This window comes from Alligator sinensis, unplaced genomic scaffold, assembly GCF_000455745.1.
Source record: "Alligator sinensis unplaced genomic scaffold, ASM45574v1 scaffold308_2, whole genome shotgun sequence".
In the NCBI taxonomy this organism is placed as follows: domain Eukaryota; kingdom Metazoa; phylum Chordata; order Crocodylia; family Alligatoridae; genus Alligator; species Alligator sinensis.
This window is the reverse complement of record NW_005842082.1, coordinates 1,084,672-1,106,988: the sequence shown is the minus strand read 5'-3', so window position 1 is coordinate 1,106,988 and position 22,317 is coordinate 1,084,672. Positions and strand designations below refer to the sequence as shown.

The following is a 22,317-nucleotide window of genomic DNA, read 5'->3' as shown; positions in this document are numbered from 1 at the left end:
GAATGGGTTCTTCAAATTCCCATTGCACAGGAATAGCCACTTGGATACATGTTAAAAACAAACAAACAAAAAAGGGTGAACTTGAATATTTTTTATAGTAAAAATCTGTTTTTATATATGAATGTGTATTTCCATTACCAGCAGATTATAGAAAAGTAGAGTAAATTTCGAAGGCTCTGAGCACCTAAAACTTCCATCAGAACAAACAGCAGTTGTGGGTATTGAGCACTCATGAAAATGTAGATACACCCATACCAAAACAGTGGTGTCTTCATTTTCAAAGGATCTGATTGGTTGCCTGTCTCCAGTCATTGGCACACTTGTAGTATGTTGTTTTAACCTTCCCAGTGAAGTTGAAGTATTTCCTTTTTTTAAGCTAGGTCTGTATGTCACCTCTGTCTGCATGGCCCTGCAGAGAGAGGTGACATCTGAAGCGCTTCAGATGGTGAGGGAACAGACATACGTGCCTTATGAAGCATTTCAGAAATCCTCCTGAATCAAACAGCAAGGATTTGGAAGCGCTTCAAAATGAATTTCTGCCAATTATGGGTTCATGCTCCATGGAGCATGACAGGGGGTTGCTTGGTCCTCTGGCATCCCTCAGTGCTCTGTCCATTTTTTTTTTTTTGCCTTTCTCCCCACCAACCCCCCAAAAGCGGGGAATAGAAGTGGGGAGAGTGGGACAGATAGCCAGTGAATGCTCTCCAGTGTGCTCGGCCACCCCCGTGCCTGCATGCCTTCGGTCTCCTAGTTTTGGCAGGGGAGCACTCAGTTGGGAGTGGGAGCCTGAGAGCCACACACATAATCATTCCTAACATTGTTCTCCTCTCTGGAATTGGGAGCGTGGAGGCTGAGCACACAGGAAACCACTCGTTGGCTCTCTGCCTTTCTTTTGAAGCTGCAGGACAGAGACCTGAGGCCCCTACGCCCCTGCAACCACTTGCTGGAGAGTGCACTGCTACATGCCACTGCAGGCATTTAGGAATGCCTTCGCTAGTAGGAGAAGGGGGAGATGCAGAACTGAGGAGGCTGGGTTGGTGAGGGGAGGTGGCTATATGTCTGTCCACCACTGAAGCACTGCACCTTCTTGAAGCAGTTCAAATGATCTGCCTGTCCAGGGTCTATGTTCCAATGAATAAAAGTGAGAAATGCATATGAGCATGGGTTTGTGCAGGGACTCGTGTGCTACCCATTTGGTCCTTAAATTATGTAGCCAGCTTGCACTGAATTGATTACAAAATCATCTAATTTTCATTGTTTACAGTCATATTGCTAAAAAATGAGTTGTGGAATATAAGACTACACAGTGCATATAATTAATTGGAGCTATTAGCACAGGACTAGTGTTTGTTGTTGAAGCAGTGCCATCAAATATTGATGGCTAGAACAGGGTTTTCAACCTTTTTTTATCAGTGTATCCCTGGTGGCTAGACACGGGGGGAGAGGTGAGAGGGTGGACACAGCTGGACAGGGAGGGGGGGATGGCCGTGGCCGGGTGCGGACCGGGTGGGTGGGTTGGCTTGGGGTGGCAGCGCAGGGTGGTGGTGGCGGTGGCAGCCGCCGTGTGCGAGCTTCCCCCCCCATCCTGGGGCAGTGCCTGTGTGGCCTGCATTGGAGCACCGCCGCCCTTGCTCCCCACCCCTCTGCCCCCTCCGGCCCTGCTCCTGAAAAAGAATAAAAAGATGAGAAAAAGAGCATTCCATCTTTTTACTTTTCTGTAATATATGAAACATCATAACCAGAAGGCAAATCTGACTACATCCTGCTTGCCACCAAAGAACTTCAAGGTCAATAGGCTATTCTAACTTTTCTCTGAGCCTAACCTGCATAAAATGAACTGTGCCAAACAGGAGATTTTACCACACCTTTAACTCTCCTGTGAAATATGAACTTTCATTTCTACCTAAGAGAATTTTTACAATTTTTTCTCCTATGCCTGATGAAGGGTGCGTGTACCCAAAAGCTTGCAATTAAAGATTTTTTTTGTGCGTGCAAAAATCCAGTTGGCCTAATAAAAGATCTCGCCTCTACCACGAGTTCTGATTCCTTTTCCCTCTAGACCAATACGGCTACAACCTGGACACCTGGCTAGAGTATGACTCCTGTGAAGTTCAGGAGATGGAGATACTAGCCAGTATTTATTTCAAATCTTTCCTTGCTCCCCACTGAGCCAGTGTTCTTGTCTGTTCTTGTTGCTCTGTTCACTGTAATCCCTGCTGTACTGAATTGCAAATGATTTCTGTTGATGCTTTAAGCTCTCTGCCATTGTGTAAAGGCAGCAGCAGAGAAGCTGGTGAAAAGGAAATGGTGAATCCCCATTTGCCTATTGATGTGGAGAGAGAAGAAAAACTGGTAGGTGGACAAGCTGAGATGAATGGGAGCTAGTCAGAAAATGAACATTTTGTGTACTGCTAACAGCAATATATTCTGTATTTTAGTTAAACAGCCTTTGCACAATCACATAACTGTGCTACATGTAGAGCCTTGTTGGTTGTATGTAATGTTTGTTGAGCATGTATGTGGGGCCGTATAAAATATTCTGTCAGGTCTTAATGAAAAGCATGGCCAATAATATAAAGTACTTTTAAACTGAATCATGTTGATGTTTCAGTTCAAGACAAACCAATAATGTAAACTTTATGGTAAAAGAATTAGAACGGAAAAATAAAAACCACTCTTTCAACCACTGAATTTAAAATGACATGAACAAGAGGGTATGTAGTATTGAAATCTCACATGAGAGAGAAGGGTGAACAAGGCTTCACGGTAAATCTTTTGACTCTAAGAGACTTTGCAAGGTCTCTAGTTGTATGGATTTTTTTTTTTTTTTTTTTTTTTTTGAGAAACTGTTGGTTCTGCACACAGACCTTTTCCACTTGGCTCTGGATAGACCAGCATTTGCATTTAATGGAAAATTTTCATAAATAGCAAAATGCTGGTCACCAGCAAGGCTTAGCGTCAATTTTTATGGTGTATCAAACAGAATGTACTTGAATTGCAAGATCAGCTTCCTCCGATATTCATTTTTACAGTTTAAGCAATAGTTTTCAAACAACTACTCTGTTTTGACTAGTTTTATGTATCTAAAATAGAGGAAAACTATTCATAAATATTTTTTCCATTGTGGAACAGTAGTGTTTAGAGAAGCTTTATCAGAACAAACAGAAGTTGGGTTCTTTCATAAAAATAAGACAAGCTTTGAATAGACACTCTGGGTTTGGCTTATATTACTAAACAATGAAAATAATTCAGTTATATGCATGTGTGATGAAGAGTTTTTAAATGTAGCTGTTTCATCTTCAGAGCTAAGCTAAGTACTACTCTTGTGTTGGAAAATATCAGATACGATGCACTTAGAGGTTTGGGGTTAGAAGACCCATTCTTTGGTTTAGGTTAAGTTGATTGTTTCTTTTAGAACAAAAACCAGAGGCTTCCATGCGTTTCGGCTTTTAAAACCCTATGCTGATTTATTTCACCAGTCAAATCTGAACTAATTTCTTGCCTAGTCAGAGCTTGCTTAGTTGAGTTAATTTTTATAGGTGCGTGTAGCAAAGGAAGCATAATTCATAAATGTTCTTGAAACTCAGGACAATAAGTCTGAGGGTAGGGATTAAGTAAATGGGTCTGGAGAATGGTTTTCAAAGAATAAAAAGGAGAATGGGAAAATCATTTTGCTACAAGGAGCAGGTGCAAGAACCATTAGGATTGTCTCTGGAGGATTTGGGCTAATTTTTGCACTCTGCTCTTGCTACCCTGCTTAATGTTTCAATACCCTTTAGCCTTCATTATGTGTGCATCTGGGGATGCATTGTCACATATAAAAGGGATAATCCAGCCGGTTCAATAATAACAACCTTTCTCACCCTGAAACAGTGAAGTATCAGATTCTGCAATATGTGAGACAAAAGGTTCCCTGCTACTTCTTGGAATAAAATTACAGTTGTTGTGTCTCTCCTTCATCAATGTGCCTAGCATTTCAGAATGGATAGTTCAGGTTCCTTTTTGTTACTGGAGTAGAAAAAGGGGTCTTTGTTGTAGCTTGTTATTGATAGGTCTATTTTTCTATTTTTCATTTGGTATTTCGCATATCTGATTTATTTAAATGCCCTTATAGGTCTCAGTATATCAAGCTTCGTTTAAGCTAAACTTGTTCAAGTTTCTCAGATCCCATTTCCAGGAAATCTTGATGAGATGCACACAGACTTTGAAAATACTATTTGCATTAAATTGCAGAAAATTGAATGATGAGGTCAAGTAGTTTTATCATGTAAAAGATTTGGCTGGGTTGGACCATTGGCAAGGTTAGGCGGGCTTGTGAATCCTATTTTTACTGGGCCTTTGTCACCTATTCCACCAGAGATGGTTGCTAGTAAAGAGAATAAGAAATGCTGCTCTATGTTTGGTAATAAGTTAAAGGATGTGGAGAGGTCATGCAGCTCTCAGGCCTTTTTGTAACAACCCAGGCAGCTTGGCAAAGCAAAACATTATGAGACAACTCAGCAGGATGCAGGTGATCTGATTGTAACACTGTTGCCGAAACACCTTTCCTAACAACTAAATCCTGCTATAAGTACATTAGAATATATGCTATGTGTGTTTCTAGCAGTTATAAATGTTAGCATAAATTGCATCAAAGGAGCCATAAATGTATGTAAATACAGAGTGCTAGAGATTCTTTTATGTGATAAATCTAAGGATTTCTCCAGATCTAAGCATGGAAAAAAACCCCAAAATGTTCACTAGTTTCACTAGCAAGGGGAACAATGAAGAGTTTGTTCAGTTTCTGCATGCTCTTGAGATGCCTTTAGCCATTCTCTGGATAACTATGATGGTGCTTGTGCTGACTAAGTTGTCCCATTGTTTAACCAGTTACTTTTCAGTTGCAAAATATACAATACCTGGTAAACCACTTAAAACACACATTTCTACAGCATTATAAATTGAAATATTTAGTCATTCAATGGTGTATTATGCAAATTGAAATATAGAGTAATTCAGTGGTATATTTTGCAAAGAGCTAGTTTTTCTCTAGCACAGCCAAATAAATGCTAGCTTATGGTAAAGAAAGAAGATTCTAGTCATGTAGCACAACTTAAGCTCTATGATTCATTATTCAATATATATATATATAGAATAATGATTCATTATTCTTTATCTATATTCTAGATCCTGTAATTTATTAATTTATTTATTTTATTTCTTGTGCTCCAGCAACATTATAACATGCACAACACTGATCCCAGGGGGAGTTCCCCTGTTTTTCTTCAGCCTCAGAATGGGAGTAGTCACAGGTCTTCCGGCTACGTTCCAGGGAGAATTGTTCCTCTTCGTCCAGCACCACCTCCAAAGAGCCAAGCATCAGCCAAATTTACCTCTGCAAGACAAGAAGCCCATGCAACACTTGCATCTTTACCGGAGGAGCAGCACCATCAAGCAGAAGCCAGCAGAAAGAAAAGACATAAAAATACTCTTATATGCTTTGCCATTTCTAGCTTTTCATTTTTTGTTGCACTGGGAATTATCTTGAAAATATCTTCAAAATATGCTCCTGATGGTAAGTTCTTGTGCAAATAATGTCACATTAAATGGTTCACTCCCTGTGAATGTAGCTGTCCAAATTTAGCATTGCTCTTTAATGTTAAAAGTTAAGAACCAAATAATATTTTTTACTTCAATATTTATAATTTAATAATACTTGTTAAATAAAATGCCTGAGAGTAGAGAAGTATAACTGTTTGTAGGATTGCTATGAAATATTGATTGCTTCAGCTGCTTTTATAAATTCAAGGGTAAAGTTCAGGGCATCAGGGACAAAAATAAATAGTAATGAGGTGGGTGGTAAAACTGTGCGTGATGATGCAGAAAAGGCATAAGTGTTTATTAAATGTATATGCTCTATATTTGGAAAGACTAGCTGATATTTTCACAAGTTATACTAATAAATGAAATACTTTCTGTTCCAAAGGTAAGTAAGGAGGAAGTTGAACAGCAAGTAAAGTTTTGTATATATTTAAATGAGCAGGGCAAGATTATTTACACCCAGCTGTTTATAAAGACATTGTCCAATAAGCTCTCTGACTTTTAACTAATTTTCAAACACTGGTCAAGTTCCAGAGGAACAGGGAAAAAAAGCAAATGTGCCAACATTCAAAAAGAGTAAACAGGATGATCTGGATAACTATAGGCCATTAACTTGACATCACTCTGGCAAAATCTTGAAAAAGCTGATGCAGAATGTAATTGGTAAAGGATGGTAGTAATATGTGATGTTGAGCAATGTGGTTTTCATGCAAAATAGGACTTGTCATTTAACGTTTTCGAGCACGCTTAACATTTTTCTTTTTACCTAGTGCACTTAAACTTCTGAAAGGCATTTCACCTACTAGCATGCAATATTCTGATTACAAAATCAATGCAAGGTCTCTTGAATGAATTAAAAACTGGCTAAGTCATCTCAAAGAATAATGTGCCAAGTGGGGGTTTATGTTTCCAGGGAAGCTAATTCTAATGCAGTTTATAGGGGATTTTTTTTCCCATGGCTCAGGTTATTTGGTATTTATTTCAGTAACCTGAAAGAAAATAAATAATTGATAATTGTTAATGACAGTTCAGTTTTTACAGTGTGATCTGGCTATCTTGTCAGTATTTGAAATATGTTCTTTAGTAGAACTATGTACAGACTTGTATATGTAGGTATTAGAAATAATAGTCATGTTTGTCCTTTATCTTCTGTCATGGGAAAATAGGGACACTGAAAAGAACGCTGACCCTGATGGGTGAGATTTAGAGGTGCACTGATACATTGGTCCAATATCGGATCAGCACAGATATGAAGAAAATTGGCTATGTTGGAAATCAGCCTGATGCGGCTGATAATTTAGCCGATAAATGCCTGTGTGTGCACGCAGCTGCAGCACAGCATGCAGGCAGCAAGGAGCACAGCCCAGCAGCTTGGAGAGCTGTGTGCAACTGGGAAGTCTGTTGTGGTGGAACAGGAGTGGGGAGGGAGGGGCCAGGGATACAGATGCAGATTAGCGCTCCCCACGGTGAGGGAGGGAGTGTGGCAGGGGCTGGGGTAGGTGCTGCCCAGCCGGGGTGGAGCATGGGATGTAGCCACAGCTCATCTGGGGGGGCACAGAGCTGGGGGGCATGTGCCCCCCCCAGATTAGTGTGGGGTGCGGCAGGCGATCTGAATCTGCAGACGGGCGCTCTTCTCAGCAGGCCTGGGCTTGGGGCAGGTGGCGGTGGGGGCTACTGGGGGGGCTGCAGCCACCCGAAATTTTAATGTAGCTGCCACCCAGGGCAGCTCTAGCGTTTCCTGGTGTGTGGATGGATGTGGGGGTTGAGCCAGGGATGAGCTGGGCAGGTGGCAGAGATCCTGGGAGGGAGGTTGGAGGGGGCTACAGCGAAATTAGCCCCCTCCCAGTGCTGCTACCACTTGCCCCAGGCCCCGCCGAGGAGAACCCAGCACATCCCTGGCCCCAGCCTGCAGCTGCAGCCTGCCTGCGCCACCCCACCCCACCCCACCCCACACAGATCCAGGGGGCACACCTGTCCCCTGTGCCCTTTGGGGTGCGCGCAGCAGCAGGAGCTGTGCCTTCCCCCCACGCAGCCCCTAGATGAGCCGTGCTCCATCCTGTGTCCCACCCCATCCCACCTGGGCTGCTTCTGCCCCAGCCCCTGCTCCACTCCTTCCCTCACAATGCGGGGGTGTTGATCTGCCCCCCTACACGCCTTCCCTCCCCCTCCCCTTCCACCACAACAGACTTACCAGCTGGATGCAGCTATATCAGAAATCGGATTGGTATCGGCCAATATGCCTCCTTAAAAATCAACAATCAGTATCGGCCCCCAAAATCTCTTCCTGTGCACCCCTAGTGAGATAACTGACTATGATTGCTCTACTATTACAAAAGTAATAAGAACTCTTGGGGAGGCAATATCTTTTATTAGAACCATTAGATAATTGCAAAAAAGTCTTTATTTGCAAGTTTTCGGGCACACACACCCTTCCTTGGGCATAGGAGAGTGCAAAGATTGTAAAATTTCTCCCAGGTGGAAATGAAAATTCATATTTCACAGAAGAGCTCTGTGAATTATGAGAGCAATTATAAACTTCATTGCTGAAAAACAAGGAAGATTTCTACACCTCCCTGCCTGCCATCTGACACCACCAGGGAAGAAATCCTGCTTGTCTACACAGCAAAGGACAGCTCACAAAGAGAGTCTCATGCGCCCAGAGGGACAGTTTTCCAGCTTCTGCTTCCTTTGTGCAAAAATGAAGTTTATTTCTTACATATGGGGACTTTTTATCATCTTAAACTTTCCCTAAGCCCGATGAAGGGTGCCTAAGCCCGAAAGCTTGCAGAAAAAGATACTTTTTGCAATTTCTCAGTTGGTCTAATAAAAGGTATCATTTTGGAACCAAGAGTTCTAGTTTTTTGCATTTTTTGTCTCAGACCAACACGGCTACCACATATATCCCTGCTGTGAAGTATGAATTTTCATGTCTACCTGGGAGAGATTTGACCCTTTGCGCACTCCTATGCCTGAGGAAGGGTGTGTGCGCCCAAAAGCTGGCAAATAAATATTTTTTTCTGCAACTGTCTAGTTGGTCTAATAAAAGATATCACCTCCCCAAGAGTTCTGATTACTTTTGCCTGCAGGCCAACACAGCTACAGTTTGTACCCCCTATTATTACAAAGTGAGTCCTTGGATATGTAAACAGGGAAATAACCAATAGGCATAGCAAAGTTTATTTTACCATATTTATCTGAATCCAAAGCAACCTTGAAGTTTTAATATGGCCACCTCAATAATTAGGTTCTGTATGTGGAAAACTTTTTTATAAATTTATTATAATTTTCCATGTATAGATGCTAATTATTGAGGCTTATCTTCAAATTCATCTGCCTCACTACTATGGCTTTTCCCACTGCAGCAGAGGGGCAGGTGAGTGGGGGGGGAAAGAGTCAAGCAAGCTGTCCCTTTGCTCCTTGCCCCCATACAGTTGACCCCCCTAGCACACGGGCGGGCAATTATTTTGTGCGGAGGGCTGCTTACTGAGTTTTGGTGAGCCATCGAGGGCAGCATACAGGCAGCCAGGGGCAGATAAATATTAATTTTCTAAATTTTTTAAGGGCCCCGTGGGCCAAATAGAATGGCTTGGCAGGCCACGTCCGGTCCTTGGGCTGCATTTTGCCCAGCCCTGCCCTAGCACCTACTCCTGCCCTCCACCCCAGTGCCTGCCCCACCCCCAACTTGCAGCAGTGGTGGCAGCTCTTGCCCAGGCTTTGAGGCTTGGTCAGAGCTGTTGCCACCGCAACAGCTGTTACCAGGTTGGGCTGGGGCCAGAGAAAGCATGTGCTCCATGCCCTGGGATGGAGCAGGGCTGGAACTCTGCTAGAGCTAGAGGGTAAGCAGCAGAGGCAGGGATGGCCAGGGAGGGGGGAGATGGAGCAGTGACAGTGAGGGGCAGCTGTGGCTTGGGCCCTAGTGGGACTGAGGCCAGAGTAAGATCTATGGTAGCCATCTGCCCTCCTCCCCTGTACTTAAATTCAAAATGTGGGGCTTTTCCCCTATGTTAAATGGGGGTGTGGGGTGGGAACGTTGTCTTGGATTCGAGTATGTATGCTACTACTATGCAGAATATTGTTAGAATTGTATCTGGAATCTTGTGCTCAATTCTCAGCTCTTCAAAAAAAACTTGGCGAAGGCTTCAGAAAAGAGCTTCAAGAATAAATCAAGAACCAGGAAGCCCTCTTTAAGGGATTAAACTTTAAGATTTAATTGCACCTTGAAAAGGTAAAGACGTAACTAGACCCATCTGTAAGTACTTACAGGTGGAAAAGTCTTTATAAAGTCTTCCAGTGTTTTTTACAAATACATGTTCTAGTTATGCATCAAGTCTAATCTTCAGTTTGTTTTACTGGGTTAGCTCATACTGATCCTTTCTTTTCTTTAAAATCTGAAACTATGTGGGCATTAGTATAATTTTAAAACTCAGGTAGTATTGTTTTAGGATACAATAAATTCACTTCATCAGTAGCAAATTATCCTGGAAGCTTAAAGCTGATGGATCCTAAATAATTATGCATGATCTGTATTTGATTGGCAGATCTTCAAGGAAACGCAGGGTGTTGCAAGAAGAGGTACAGTGATTCAGTAGGTGGAACTGTTCTTTGAATCATACTGCAATTAGCACATTAACACTATACTAGGGCAGTTGATTACTTAAGGTGAGGTCTTTCTATTGACATCTAAAACAAAGATTATAATCACTTGCATTAAAGACCCCACTGCTCTTGTTAACAGGTAGATATATTAATCCTGGGATCCAGGCCATTTCCAACCTGTTGGATTACATTCAGTTCACCTAAGATACCTTTTGTTTCTCCTTTGAAAAAAACCCCACCAGAATATATTGTCTAGGATTTGTGACATGATCCTGTGTGAAATCTGCTTAGAGTTTTCAGAAAATCCAGAGAATCAGAAATCCAGAGTTCACATGGCATCATATAAAACCCTTCAGACCCCTTGGGGCCAGGTTGTAATATTAATTGCTATAGCACAGTCCTCTATAAGTAGAGGAAGGACATGTTTACATGTGCAATTATGGTGCTTGAATAAACAACAGAACTTATTGCTCCAGAGTTAATTGCTCCTGGGTGTGGCATTTGAACATGTACCTGGGAGCAATTAACTCTGGAGCAATAAGCTCCGCAGTTTGTTCATGCACAGCATGTGGAGTCAGCCTCAGGGGTCAGCCTGCCAGCCCAGGGATGATTTCTCCTTGGCTCAGTGTGCTGCGGTAGGGGACAGGGGGCTGACTGGGGCACAAGGGAGCTTCAGTCTTCAGTGTGGGGCTAGCTCCCGCACTGAAGCACCCTCATGCTGCAGCCAGCTGGGAAGCATCTACACGTACATTGCAGCACACAAAAGAACTCCACATCAGGGTAGTACTTGTATTTACAAGTATTTACAAGTACTACCCTGCTGAGGAGTAAATTAGCTTACTTCAGCCAAATAGGGGTGCATGTACACACTGAGATATTTACTGTGCAGCTAATTAGTCAATTGCACAGTAAGCATCTCATGTAGATGCACTGCCTGTCATTGTAAATGGTGGCAGCAGTAGATTGGTATCTTCTGTTTGAACTACTAGATGGTAATGAGACTGATTTTTGCCAGTAATTTTACAGCTATTTTAATGGGCAGCATAAATGAGACTTAGAAGGCTTTGCTCCACTCTATCTTGTGTTCTGTTCCAGGTACTAGAAGCGGGTGTACGGTATGTAAAACCCTTGTCCTCTGCACTCCTCCCATTCTGTGTGTGTCATCTCTGGTCTTACCCTCCTCCTTGTCACACTCTGCACCTGTTCTCTTTCAAACTAGAACACAGGGGGTGAGAAGTCTGACTTTTCCCTTTTCCCCTTGAGGTCTGGGTCACCACAGAACACGGGAAAGGTGGTCCCCCTACTCTCAGTACTATGCCATTTGTGCCATGGCAGCCCCTGACCAACAGGAACAGTTGCCGACTGTTTTCCTTGTCACTTGCAGCCCTGAGCTAGTATATGCTGAAGGCAGACAAGCTCTTCAGAGACTAGCTGCACCATGCTAAGTCTCTACTGATCATATTTCAACAGAATACGCCTTCTAAATTTAATAGCTGTACAGGAGGGAAAGTAAAATGTTTCTGTGGATGAGTACAGGCCAGCAAGTATCCCCTTTTACTGCTGCTGATTTTTTTAAGCCTTTGCTCCCCAACATGGAGGTGCTAGAGCTTCGCAGTGAAGTGTCTGTCAGATTTGAGAGAGAGAGAGTGTGCGCTTTTTTTTAGTACTTCCAAAGTAACATTATTTTCCCCCTAGCTCTGTCCTTTAAGAACAGCTGAACCATTTTTCTTTAGGCAGACACTCAGCGTAGACATTTTTCAGACTGAATGGTTAAAGTTTGACAGTTACGTGCAACTAAAAGCAAATATGTAATGGAAAGCATTAGGCAGCCTAAATTGTAGGAGGTGCTGCTGCCAGCTTTACCTGTAATACTTTGTAAAATATAACTGGTGATATTTTTATAAGATAATGTGGCCCAGTATTAAATGTTTGGTGCCTCTCTCTACCTCAGTACAATTATTAAGAAAGTGTCATTGAACTTTTTATTGTGGGCCAGTCTTAACTTACTTGTCACAGAACTGACTTATATTTAATAATTTAAAACATAATGATCTTAGAGAGGAACTAAATTTTGTGCCTGTAGTTTAAAGTTAAATTTATTGGAATCCTAAAGCTTTTTATGTTATAATTTCCATCCTATTCTGCCTTCCTGTCTCTGCAACAGAGATACAGATGCAGTTACTAGGTCTCTTTTTATCGCACACTTCTGTGATTCATACAAGTTATCATAAAGTTACTGACTCATTGTGTCAGCATGAATGTTTGCCTTTGCCATTGTTCAGGGAGTGTGCAATCTACGTAATTTATGCGCGTTTGAATTCTGGACAGTTCAAGCAATGGGGCATCCATTTCCTTTAGTGAGTTCTCAGAAGACTTGCAGACATCATTATTGAGGAAATACTTCCTGTTTCTCATCCCCCCAACCTCCCCAGCCCATTTGTTGAGGGTTTATATCATCATTTACTTACTATCTACTCTTTTAGGTTGTCCTACATAATTGTCTGCTTCCTTCCTTCCTACTGTAGATTTTGTATTATCCCATACTGGTCTTCTGGTCAGATGTTCATACCATCTATATATGTAGGTCTGTTCATCTTTTTACTATTAGTAAAACTTTGGCTTATGTAAAAATCGGTGTGGTTATTATAAATTCATTTAATAGAAGACTTTTGGTCAGCAATTTAAATGAATAGATAGCCTCGTGTTGTAAGATGGCAAGCCTGTTTTCCTTAGATAAGCCTACTTATCATTTACTGTACCTACACTTCTTATCTTAAACTCTAAGGCTGGATTGTCTCTGCTGGGAGATCCTTTCCCGGAGAAAGGAGCTGGCTGTCTGTGCATTCCTGTTGACATGGAGCTAAGCCAGTTCCAGCATTAGAACAATGGTTGGGTGCTGGCCCTTTAGTCTTGCCATCTATTCTGTTTTTTTAAAGATCTCCTTCCAACTATTTGCATTTCTTGAAACATGTCTGCAACTTCTCTCTCTATGGAGTGTACATGTAAATTGATCTCTGCCACTGCAGTAGGCAGCTAGTTAAAAATTAACCAAATTCTTGAATGTAGTGTTTGGCATAGAAACCCATCTGCAGTACAAAACTACAATTGAGAGGCCAGTAAAATAACTACAGTTCACTTTGAGATCTGCAGCTGTCATGGCCAGGTAGACCCCATATTCATCTAGGATATGTTCTTGTGGGAAGAATGAGATTGTAGCAGGGTCATATCCAAGCCCCTGGTATGCTCTTGTGGGACTGAACACATTGTGGGGGAACTTACTGGGACAGGTCCAGGCAAGCGATGCATCCCCAGTGCGTGGGAAAAGAAGCCCGAGTATAAACAGGGTAGCAGGCAGACTCCAGGAGCAGGAAGACATATGCTCCAGGAAGTCGATCCCAATTGGTCTGGAGAGAGAGCTGGGCAACTTAAAAGAGAATGCCAAAGAAAGGTTTGGAGGTCAGTGTCCCTCTGAGGGGAAAACAGCATAGGAAGCTCCTAGTAGGGTGGATCCAAGAAGAACAAGTCCCTGCATTCTGGACCCTCCCGTAGGGACCAAGATGAGCCACGAGCAAAAGATCACTCCCCTGCCTTCCTAAAGATAAGTAAAATGCAGAAAGAGGGATGATATGGGACTTAGCACTGTAGGGTAGGGTCCCAACGGACAGTTAATGGTTGGGGAAGGTCATCCAGGAAGATAAGGGGGAACGAGAGAGAACAGGTCCACTCTGGGAGGAGTGAGGGCCTGAGAAGAAAACTGAGACAGCCAGAACCAAGGAGGGATTACCTGTGGCATATTGGTGATGAAAGAAACCAGGCATAAGCCAGGGGGCTGTGGGCTAGAGGGTCTTTGAGAAGTGACAAGTAATCCAAGTGATTCCCCTTTAGTTTGTGTCATGAAAGAAAAGAAGGAATTGGGCCAGGAAGAAGAAGCCCTCCTTCTGAGTTATTTTTTGAGGACTAGAGAAGGGTACCAGGATGAGGGGGAATTCCCTGAAGATTTGCTTTGTAGTTTAGCTGAACACTACCCGGCTCCTAGGGCCCGAGCCAAGAGATTAAGGCAGTGAAGCCCGAGACAAGGCCCGGAAGAAACCTAAATGTATTAATTGAATTGACTCTTGTGTCACCTGCCTGTTGGAGGCACAGAGAGTTTAGGCCAGCGAACACAAATACAAACGCTATGGGGAAAGAACTGGACAAGAGCCTGAGAAGTGACCTTGTAGGGTATTCCCCACTCACTATAAGTGGAGAATAGTTATCATGAACTGGAGAGGCAAGGGCCAGTGTGTAGGAGAAGTGAAGCCGTGCAGAAGACCCACAACCATACTGGATTGACTTGTAAATCAAGAAATATCCATCCTCCTGAATATCAATTTTCCATCAAGGCGTAGCAGGAGAGTAGGAGGAAGAGGCAAGAGTCAATAGAATTCACCTTGGCATGGGGCAAAAGAGCACCCCTGCTCACAGAGATGCACTCAAAAATATGTCAAATTTTATTGAGCTAACTTTATTTCAAGCAATGAGTTGGTCCAATAAAAGATACCACCTCAAAAAATCTTTTCCTCTCCCATAATACCTGGAACTTCACAGCTATAACATCACTTTAATACTACTGTAGGTAACTTAAATAACTATTTGTGGTCTTTATTCTTTGAAGAAATAAGAGGAAAATGGATCTTTCCATTACTTGAAAATTTTAAATATTGGGCTAATGGCTGTAGAAAAAAGGCTTCTCTGAAAACTTGCAGCCTGCCCTATTTGCATTACTAGACTAAAGAATAAGGACCAAAATCAGATGGTTCTGTTTTATTTCACCTTACTTCCTTTTACCTTTTTTGTTTTGTATCGTCATAGAATATGTTGTTTTACTGTTGTTCAAAATGGTAGAATGTGTAATTTTTTTGTACACTTTTGGTGAAAACCATAAATTTCACCATTTTACTTATTTTATTTTATTGTCTCAGGAAAAGCAGTAAATAAACTACTTCCACTACTTCTGAATGTAGTGAGTTCTACAGTTCTGTAACGTTAGCTTATATAGATTTGTTGCCCTAGTACCTAAATGTTTAGTCCCTTTTGATCAGGATCATTTTATGATGTTCTCATTTAAGAGCAAGGATATATTTCTTCAATTGAAGCATGGTCAACCTGTCCTTGGCTTTGCTGCATAAGTTTTAATGTTGGTGCTAGTAGCTGAAATGTTTTCCTGAAGACAACAAAAGAAACAAGGTAATTCCTCACTAATGGTCATAGTCCATCTTATTTACAAGAAATGGATCATATGAGTTGTGATTTCCTCTTGTTGCTGTACAGGAAGCAAATCCCTGACTTGTCTTTCTGACACTACCCTTAATGTGCTTCTGAGTAATGCCATATACAGCAATGTTGTCTTAATATTTTAGGCCATTTTTTTAAATTAGGCTGCATATTGTATTTTAGAGAATTGTCCAGATCAGAACCCTCGTCTCAGCAACTGGAACCCTGGCCAAGATACTGAAAAGAGAGTTCTCATAAAAAATGGGGACTTGTTTCGTCTGAATTCAGATGCTACAGTACACTCTATAATTATACAGGATGGAGGTATGTAGTAGTAAAGTAAGCCATGAACTGTTTTTATGTGTTAAAATACCTTTGGTCAAGGTATGTTTGACACATGTATGCGAGTGTGCCAATACTAGCTGAAAATGGGAAAGAGGTGAGGAGGAAAATTGGCATATAAAAGCCTTTATTGATGTATAGCTATTTCCTTTCCCCCACTTGAGTACTACTAGGATGCTTACCCTTCTACATTAGTAGTAAACATTCAGAAAATATGCAATGAAATGTGAATGTGTTACTTGTAAGAACTTTGAATTCAATTTTTGATTTGAAGATAATCAAATTTTGTCTAAAGAAATTTTAAAATATGGCTATTTGCTTGGGGCAGGGAAAGGACTCTATAAGCACATAGTTCCATTTGAGTGAAACCTGCTGTTGAAAAAACTTCAAAATTGTATTTTAATGTGACAATTTTTGCCATGGAAGCATGCAGTGTGTTTAAACATTTGCATGGTTTCCTTGTGAAAATGGCCACCTTCAAGAAAATGCAATTTATTTGAGAAATAGTCTTAATTCAGGACAATCCTATTTGCACAGAATTTGCCGAAGCATATGTTTGCATGTCTACGGTAAATATGCTTTCTGTAGTATGGTAAATGCTGCAAAGCTTTATGCTTTGTTCTGAAGTAATAAGCACCACGAGAAGACTGCATACAATAGTCAGCATAGCACCATAGACTTAAGGTAGTAGAAATAAATGTAGTAATAGAACTATTATAGTGGTATGTAATCTTGATAAATAGATTGAGTAATGAAATCTAGAACTCCCATTTATCCTCAGAAACCAGAAAAATGTAGTAGTGATTTTAATTCCCAGGAATCTGTTCCTTCATCTCCTCCCTCCCTATTTCTGCCCCCAAGCATTAGTATGTCTGTCTTTTAAAATTTTAAATCAGTTTTGTAGTTAGTCTTGCCATATTTCAATCTCCATAATTGTCTTTATGTTGCAATCATTGGTGTGTTTCTGTCATCACTCAATCGATGACTATAATTCTTTACTACTACTACTACTACATTACTTACTGCTGGCCCCAAGGTCTCAGATATGTAAACAGATGTAAAATGCTACTTATTCTTCAGTGGGACAGCTGCTTGATGCTGTGTAGGAGCCTGGAAGACCAAGACTGAGTAGTAAGTATCTAAGAACAGGATCAGATGAGTGGAATCAGTAGTGAAGTCCTTTTTGTTCAGATACTTAGATTAGTGAAACTGATTGTTAATTACAATATTTCATAAAACTTGAAGACCATTTTTCAAGGTGCAGGTATTCTGGAAGTTCCTTCCATATGTGATATCCTGTAAAAACCCATTTTACTCTCTGTAAGCTCATTTGGAAACAATTTAATTTCTCTTTTTAATAACTTGCTTAACTTGATTTTTAATTTAGGGTTTGGCTTGTGTGCTTTAAAGAGGAATCAGTTTTTAAAAGATTGATTGGTTGTTTTTTTTTTGGTTTTTTTTTTAATGTGATATTAAAAAAATATTATTTCCTCTAGGGTTACTTGTCTTTGGTGATGATAAGGATGGTTCCAGAAATATTACTTTGAGAACTCGTTTTATCCTGATAAAGGATGGTGGAGCGCTTCATATTGGAGCAGAGAAGTGTCGCTATAAATCCAAAGCAACTATCATCTTGTATGGCAAATCAGATGAAGGTGACGATATGCCAATATTTGGCAAAAAATTTATTGGTGTCGGCCCTGAAGGGACACTGGAATTGCATGGGACTCAGAAGTTATCATGGACTCTTTTGTCAAAGACTGTATACTCCTCAGGGCTGGCCTCTGGTCCTTATGCATTTGAAAGGAAATTTTTACGAGGGCTAAATGTGAGAGTGATTGATCAGGACACAGCACAGGTGTTGGCAGTGGATAGATTTGACACTCATGAATATCAAAATGAAAGCAAGAGATTTCAGGACTTCTTAAAAGGCCAAGATCCTGGTCGCATCGTTGCTATTGCTGTTGGAGATTCAGCTGCTAAAAGTCTACTGGAAGAAACCAGATTAACTATCCAAAATCTTCTTGGAAGTAAACTCGTCAAAGGATTAACTTACAGGTAAATAATTTTGTTCTCCTCTCAGCTCTGCTTAGTGCTTTTATACATAAAATATCTACCGTGAATGGGAATTTGTGAAGCCTTAAAAGTATAGTCTTAGTTCAGACTATGCTTTCATACAACACTTGCCTCTTCTTTGAAAATCAGTCCTCCCAAAATGGGTTGCATGTATTAGGCAGGGAAACTGATCTTTCTGCCCAGGGTTGGAAGCACCCTGGTTTGATTCCTGCTGTATGGTGCAGAAGCTGCAGTATTACTGTTCAGAGGCAAGGAGTTTTGCGGACCTACTGTCTGGTTAGGATAGAATTCAACAAGCTTTCAAATTAGAAGCATTCATCATTAGGCAGACCTGGTGAAGAATACTTTGCAGTGGAAAGCTTGTCTAAATCTATCCCAACTGTACAGTTGGCCCAATAAAGACAATGCCCACAAACATCCTTGCCTCTTGCATAATTCCTGGACTATCACAGCTAAGCATCACTCCAGCACTACCAAAATATATTACTGTTCAGATAGCTGAGGGAGTCGGTTGATGCAGCGGCTCACTGTTCTTCACTTTACAATCTCCCTTTGTAATGATTATGATGTTCCACAATCAAGTTAACCCTTCTTAGGGTAGTTTTGCTATCTGGGAGCTGCTTCTGGTCTCTCTTTTGCAGCCTGTAACCAGGTTTTGCCTCAGGAGTGGCCACGATGCCCCTGGAGCCCTCTCAGTCCTTGTCGCTTTTATTTCCTTTGAGTTATCTCCCGTTTCACTTACCTGCCATACCTTGATGTAATTATGCATTTAGTAAAAACGAAGCTGCTCCAGGGCTCCCCAGGCAGTCTCATTCTCACGAATACAGGTGTCATTGCTCATTGCCTTAAGGGCTAATTATGTGGCCTCCTCTTCTCCCCTTTTAGCCATGCCCAAGCCTCGCAGATGTTACTCACCATTGGGCACTAAGCCCCATTGTCCAGTCCAGTCAGTCTCTCATCCAGGGGCCTTTAGCCCCAGCATCCTTCAGTCAATATGAGTTTGTAAACCAGGAACAGTCTCCACCACTGTTAGGGCCTCCAGCCCCAGTGCCTTTAACCATCCCAGCCCCTCCTGGGCTTGGGCCTTTGCTTTGAACAATCTTTAACTCCTCTTGGGTTCAGACCTCTGTCTTTTTAATGGTGCTTCTGACTCTCTTTCTGGCCCCTCCTGGGCTCAGGCCTCTATCCTCTGCCTCTCCTGGATTAAGGCCAGATTACCTCCATCAGACTCTGCCCCTCCCAGGCTATGGCCCCCCAAACCCTGTTTGTTTTCACCTCTTGTGGGCTGTGGGTCCCTGACCCTAGTTCTTGCTCCTCGCGTCTTAATCCCTAAACCACCAGTTTTAATCCCTACCCCAGTTTAAGTGTTAGTTAGGAGTCTTGGCACAGCCCTTGTGTTTAGGAGCTCCTCTCTCCATGGGTACCTGGTCAGACTGCCTGCACAGCTCAGACCCTGGATTTACATCCTGCAAACCCGGCTCCTTTCGGGTCATATAGCTCCCTTGATTTGCTCTCTGCTTCACCGGTCACCTGCTTCTCCTGCAAGACTGCCTTTCCTTAAAGTAGCAGGAGCACCAAGTTTCCCCCTACACAGTTAGTTCAAATATTTTTAGGACAGACTTCCTAGCTGTCTGGTACAGACTCTAGCTTTTTTGAAAATTATAGATTTGCCCATTGAGACCAGTCTTTATCGACAACTAGAGATACACCTTTAGTTATGTAGGAAAGGGAGAGTGAGCCAGTTGAAGATTAGGCTCTGTCCCTACCCTATGCAACCATAACTCTGAAAAAAAGTTCTTCATCCTGTCTTTCAAAAACAAAGTATGTATTATAGTCTAGGTTGTCAGGAAAATATGGTATTTGTTTTGCTCTTGATCTATCCTTAATCTTTGTCAATTGGTGCAGAATGCAAACAGTTATGCAATTGTTTTTGTTAGCATATCATAAAGTTCATTCCATAAGTGATGCAGAAACTTCTCAGTACTCATTATAAGACTTGCACCTATATATAGAGTTGCATATTCACACTTATATACTCACTATTGCTGCAGTGCACTAATCAGCATATTTTAGTATTATTTAACATGGTTGTCTTGCTCCTTTTTTTTTTTATTTTTTTTTACTTTGAGATTTGTCTTGCTTTTGAGTACACAGGCTAGTTTTTGATGCATGTAACTGACACCCTCTCAGGTAAAGAGTGACAAATTCTGTGTCCACATCAACAAAGGAACTGTTGGCAAGCTGATACTGAGCTCCACTACACTAGGCACCCAGCCACCCAAAAAAGTGGATTTTGCTAACCTGAACTAGGTGCCTGGTTCCTTTTATAATGACTGGGGCAGGAGTTAAGCACCTAGGAATGGGATTCACTGCAGACAGTATGCTGAACTGGGGGAAGGCCTAAACCAGGCAATAGGAAATGCCAGGGAGAAGGTTGTGACCAGTATCTCACCCCTCTTTCCTGTGCTTGCATGAGACCCGGGACTCACATATGGAGATAGCTCCTGGATCAGAGGTCAGCAACATTTTTGAGAAGAGTGCGAAAAACACCTGTAATCTCAACTTGTAAGACGTTAGTGTGCCGGAGTGGATGGCAGGGTAGCTGCAAAGGGCCTGATTCCTGTTTGTGGCAGTACAGCCCTATCCCCCTCCCCACCATCATCTAGGGGTGAGTCAATTCATTGATTCAGATCGCTGTCCCCAATTTGATTCGGCCTAATCCGAATCTAAAGATTTGATGCTGATTCGGAGAATCAGTGAATTCAACCATAGACAGCTTTAAATATTTTTTCTACATACCTTGAAGTATCAGGCATGGCTCATGAACGCTATGATGGTGGGGTGGATGGAGCATCCCACAGGAGCACAAGGGGACCACCCATGTCCTCAGCATTTAACCCAGAAGTGGACCAGAAGTACTTCGAGTCCACTTCTGGGCCCGCTACCCTGCCAGGGGCCCCCCCCAACCCCTCTGGCTCAACAGTTTGCCGCAGGAGGACCCTGGGTGCTCCCCCAGACCCAGGAGGCACCAGTTGCCAAGCCGGGGGGGGAGGGGGGCAGTGCACTCCCCGGCAGACCCAGAAGTGGACCAGACGTGCTTCTGTGGGACACTCCATCCGCCCCAGCATCTTGGCGTTCATGAGCCTCCTGGTACCTTGAGGCATGTAGAAAAAACATTTAAAGCTGTGTCTGTTCAAATCATCTAATCTGTCTGAATCTCTCTGAATTGATTTGGAGGGTTCCAGTTCGATTCAGAGAGATTAAAGTGTCTCCTGATTCAATTCGGATTCGGCGATTTGGGCACCAAATCAGGCCAAATTGGATCAGCGACTGAAACTTTGCACAGCCCCTACCGTCCACCCCCAAGGCATGTATGTCAAAGAAAATGCCTTTGCATGCTACGCTCTGGCACCTGTTGCCTACCCCTGTCCTGGATTTAGGTGTTTTCTTTGGGTAGACATCTGATTCACTCTTTTATAACTGCTGCAGGAGGAGGACGCGGTCATAGTGGTGCATACCTTTGTGATGGTGTAATGTCCAGATATTCACACAAAGTGGAAGAAGATTTGGGTTGTAGACCTGTGATAGGCTGGGTGTGCCTATGTATCTCTCTCTTCTGCTGAGTGCTATAAATGGCAGGCTATGGACTGGGCTTGCATGGGGGCAGTTTCCCCATCCCCTTCCTGTTGTCACTTAAACATGGTGTGGAAAGTAATCCAAGAGTCATGGTGCAAAAGAGTAAACAGCAGGGCACATGACCTGTAGCTTAGTGATGTGGGCGATCCCCTAGGTACAGAGGTGTTTTGTTCTGCACCAGAGGCTGTTTATGCTGGTCTTCTGTTAAAATCTATTGTAAAATCTTTCTGTAACTTGATAGGTAAAGAGAACAGGAAGCTAAGTACCAGGTGGGTAGATTTTAATTTGACCAAAAACTTTTGCTTTAAAATCTATTTTTAACCAATTTCCCCTTTGTACTTCCTTGATTTATTTGCAACAAGCAGCTGTGTTAAGATAGTAACTAATTTAATCCTGATTTATTTTTTCCAAGTCAGAAGCCAAGTCACAATGTCTGTGATAGCAGCAGCACAGTCTTGGATCAAACCCAAGGATCAAGATCATAATGCAGTAAATGACTTCTTGTGCCATATTTATAAAGCTTGACTTTAAAAGTTTTTTTTTTTCTTTCCAGTTCTTTTTTAGCATAGAATAGCACGTGATCCATAACTCTACCTTTTGATGGTGGGTCCTGGCTTCTTGTACACTTACTATTTTTATTTCAATATTTTAAGAGATTATAATAAACTAGGCTCTACATTTTTAAATTAAATTCAGATTTCGCTTTTAAAAATTATTTTAAAAGAACTCATATCAAAATCCAATTTAAATAAAAACATTTCTTATTTTTGGAAAAAAAAAAGCCCTTTCTCAAGGCCAAATCTGGCATGTTTCAAGTGCAGTTGACTTCTAAAT

General features: G+C 41.9%; 1 protein-coding gene across 4 annotated transcripts in view; it reads left to right on the top strand.

The window, feature by feature from the left end:
- CEMIP2 (cell migration inducing hyaluronidase 2) overlaps nucleotides 1-22,317 on the top strand; it is a 96,036-nt gene that overhangs the window by 26,965 nt on the left and 46,754 nt on the right. For all 4 annotated transcript variants that reach the window (XM_014520067.2, XM_025204458.1, XM_006023821.2 and 1 more), the window contains exons 2-4: nucleotides 5,212-5,554; nucleotides 15,613-15,753; nucleotides 17,268-17,829. In XM_014520067.2, the coding sequence (XP_014375553.1) occupies nucleotides 5,224-5,554; nucleotides 15,613-15,753; nucleotides 17,268-17,829 (1,034 nt within the window). In that variant the 5' untranslated portion in view covers nucleotides 5,212-5,223. The remainder of the gene's footprint in view (nucleotides 1-5,211; nucleotides 5,555-15,612; nucleotides 15,754-17,267; nucleotides 17,830-22,317) is intronic.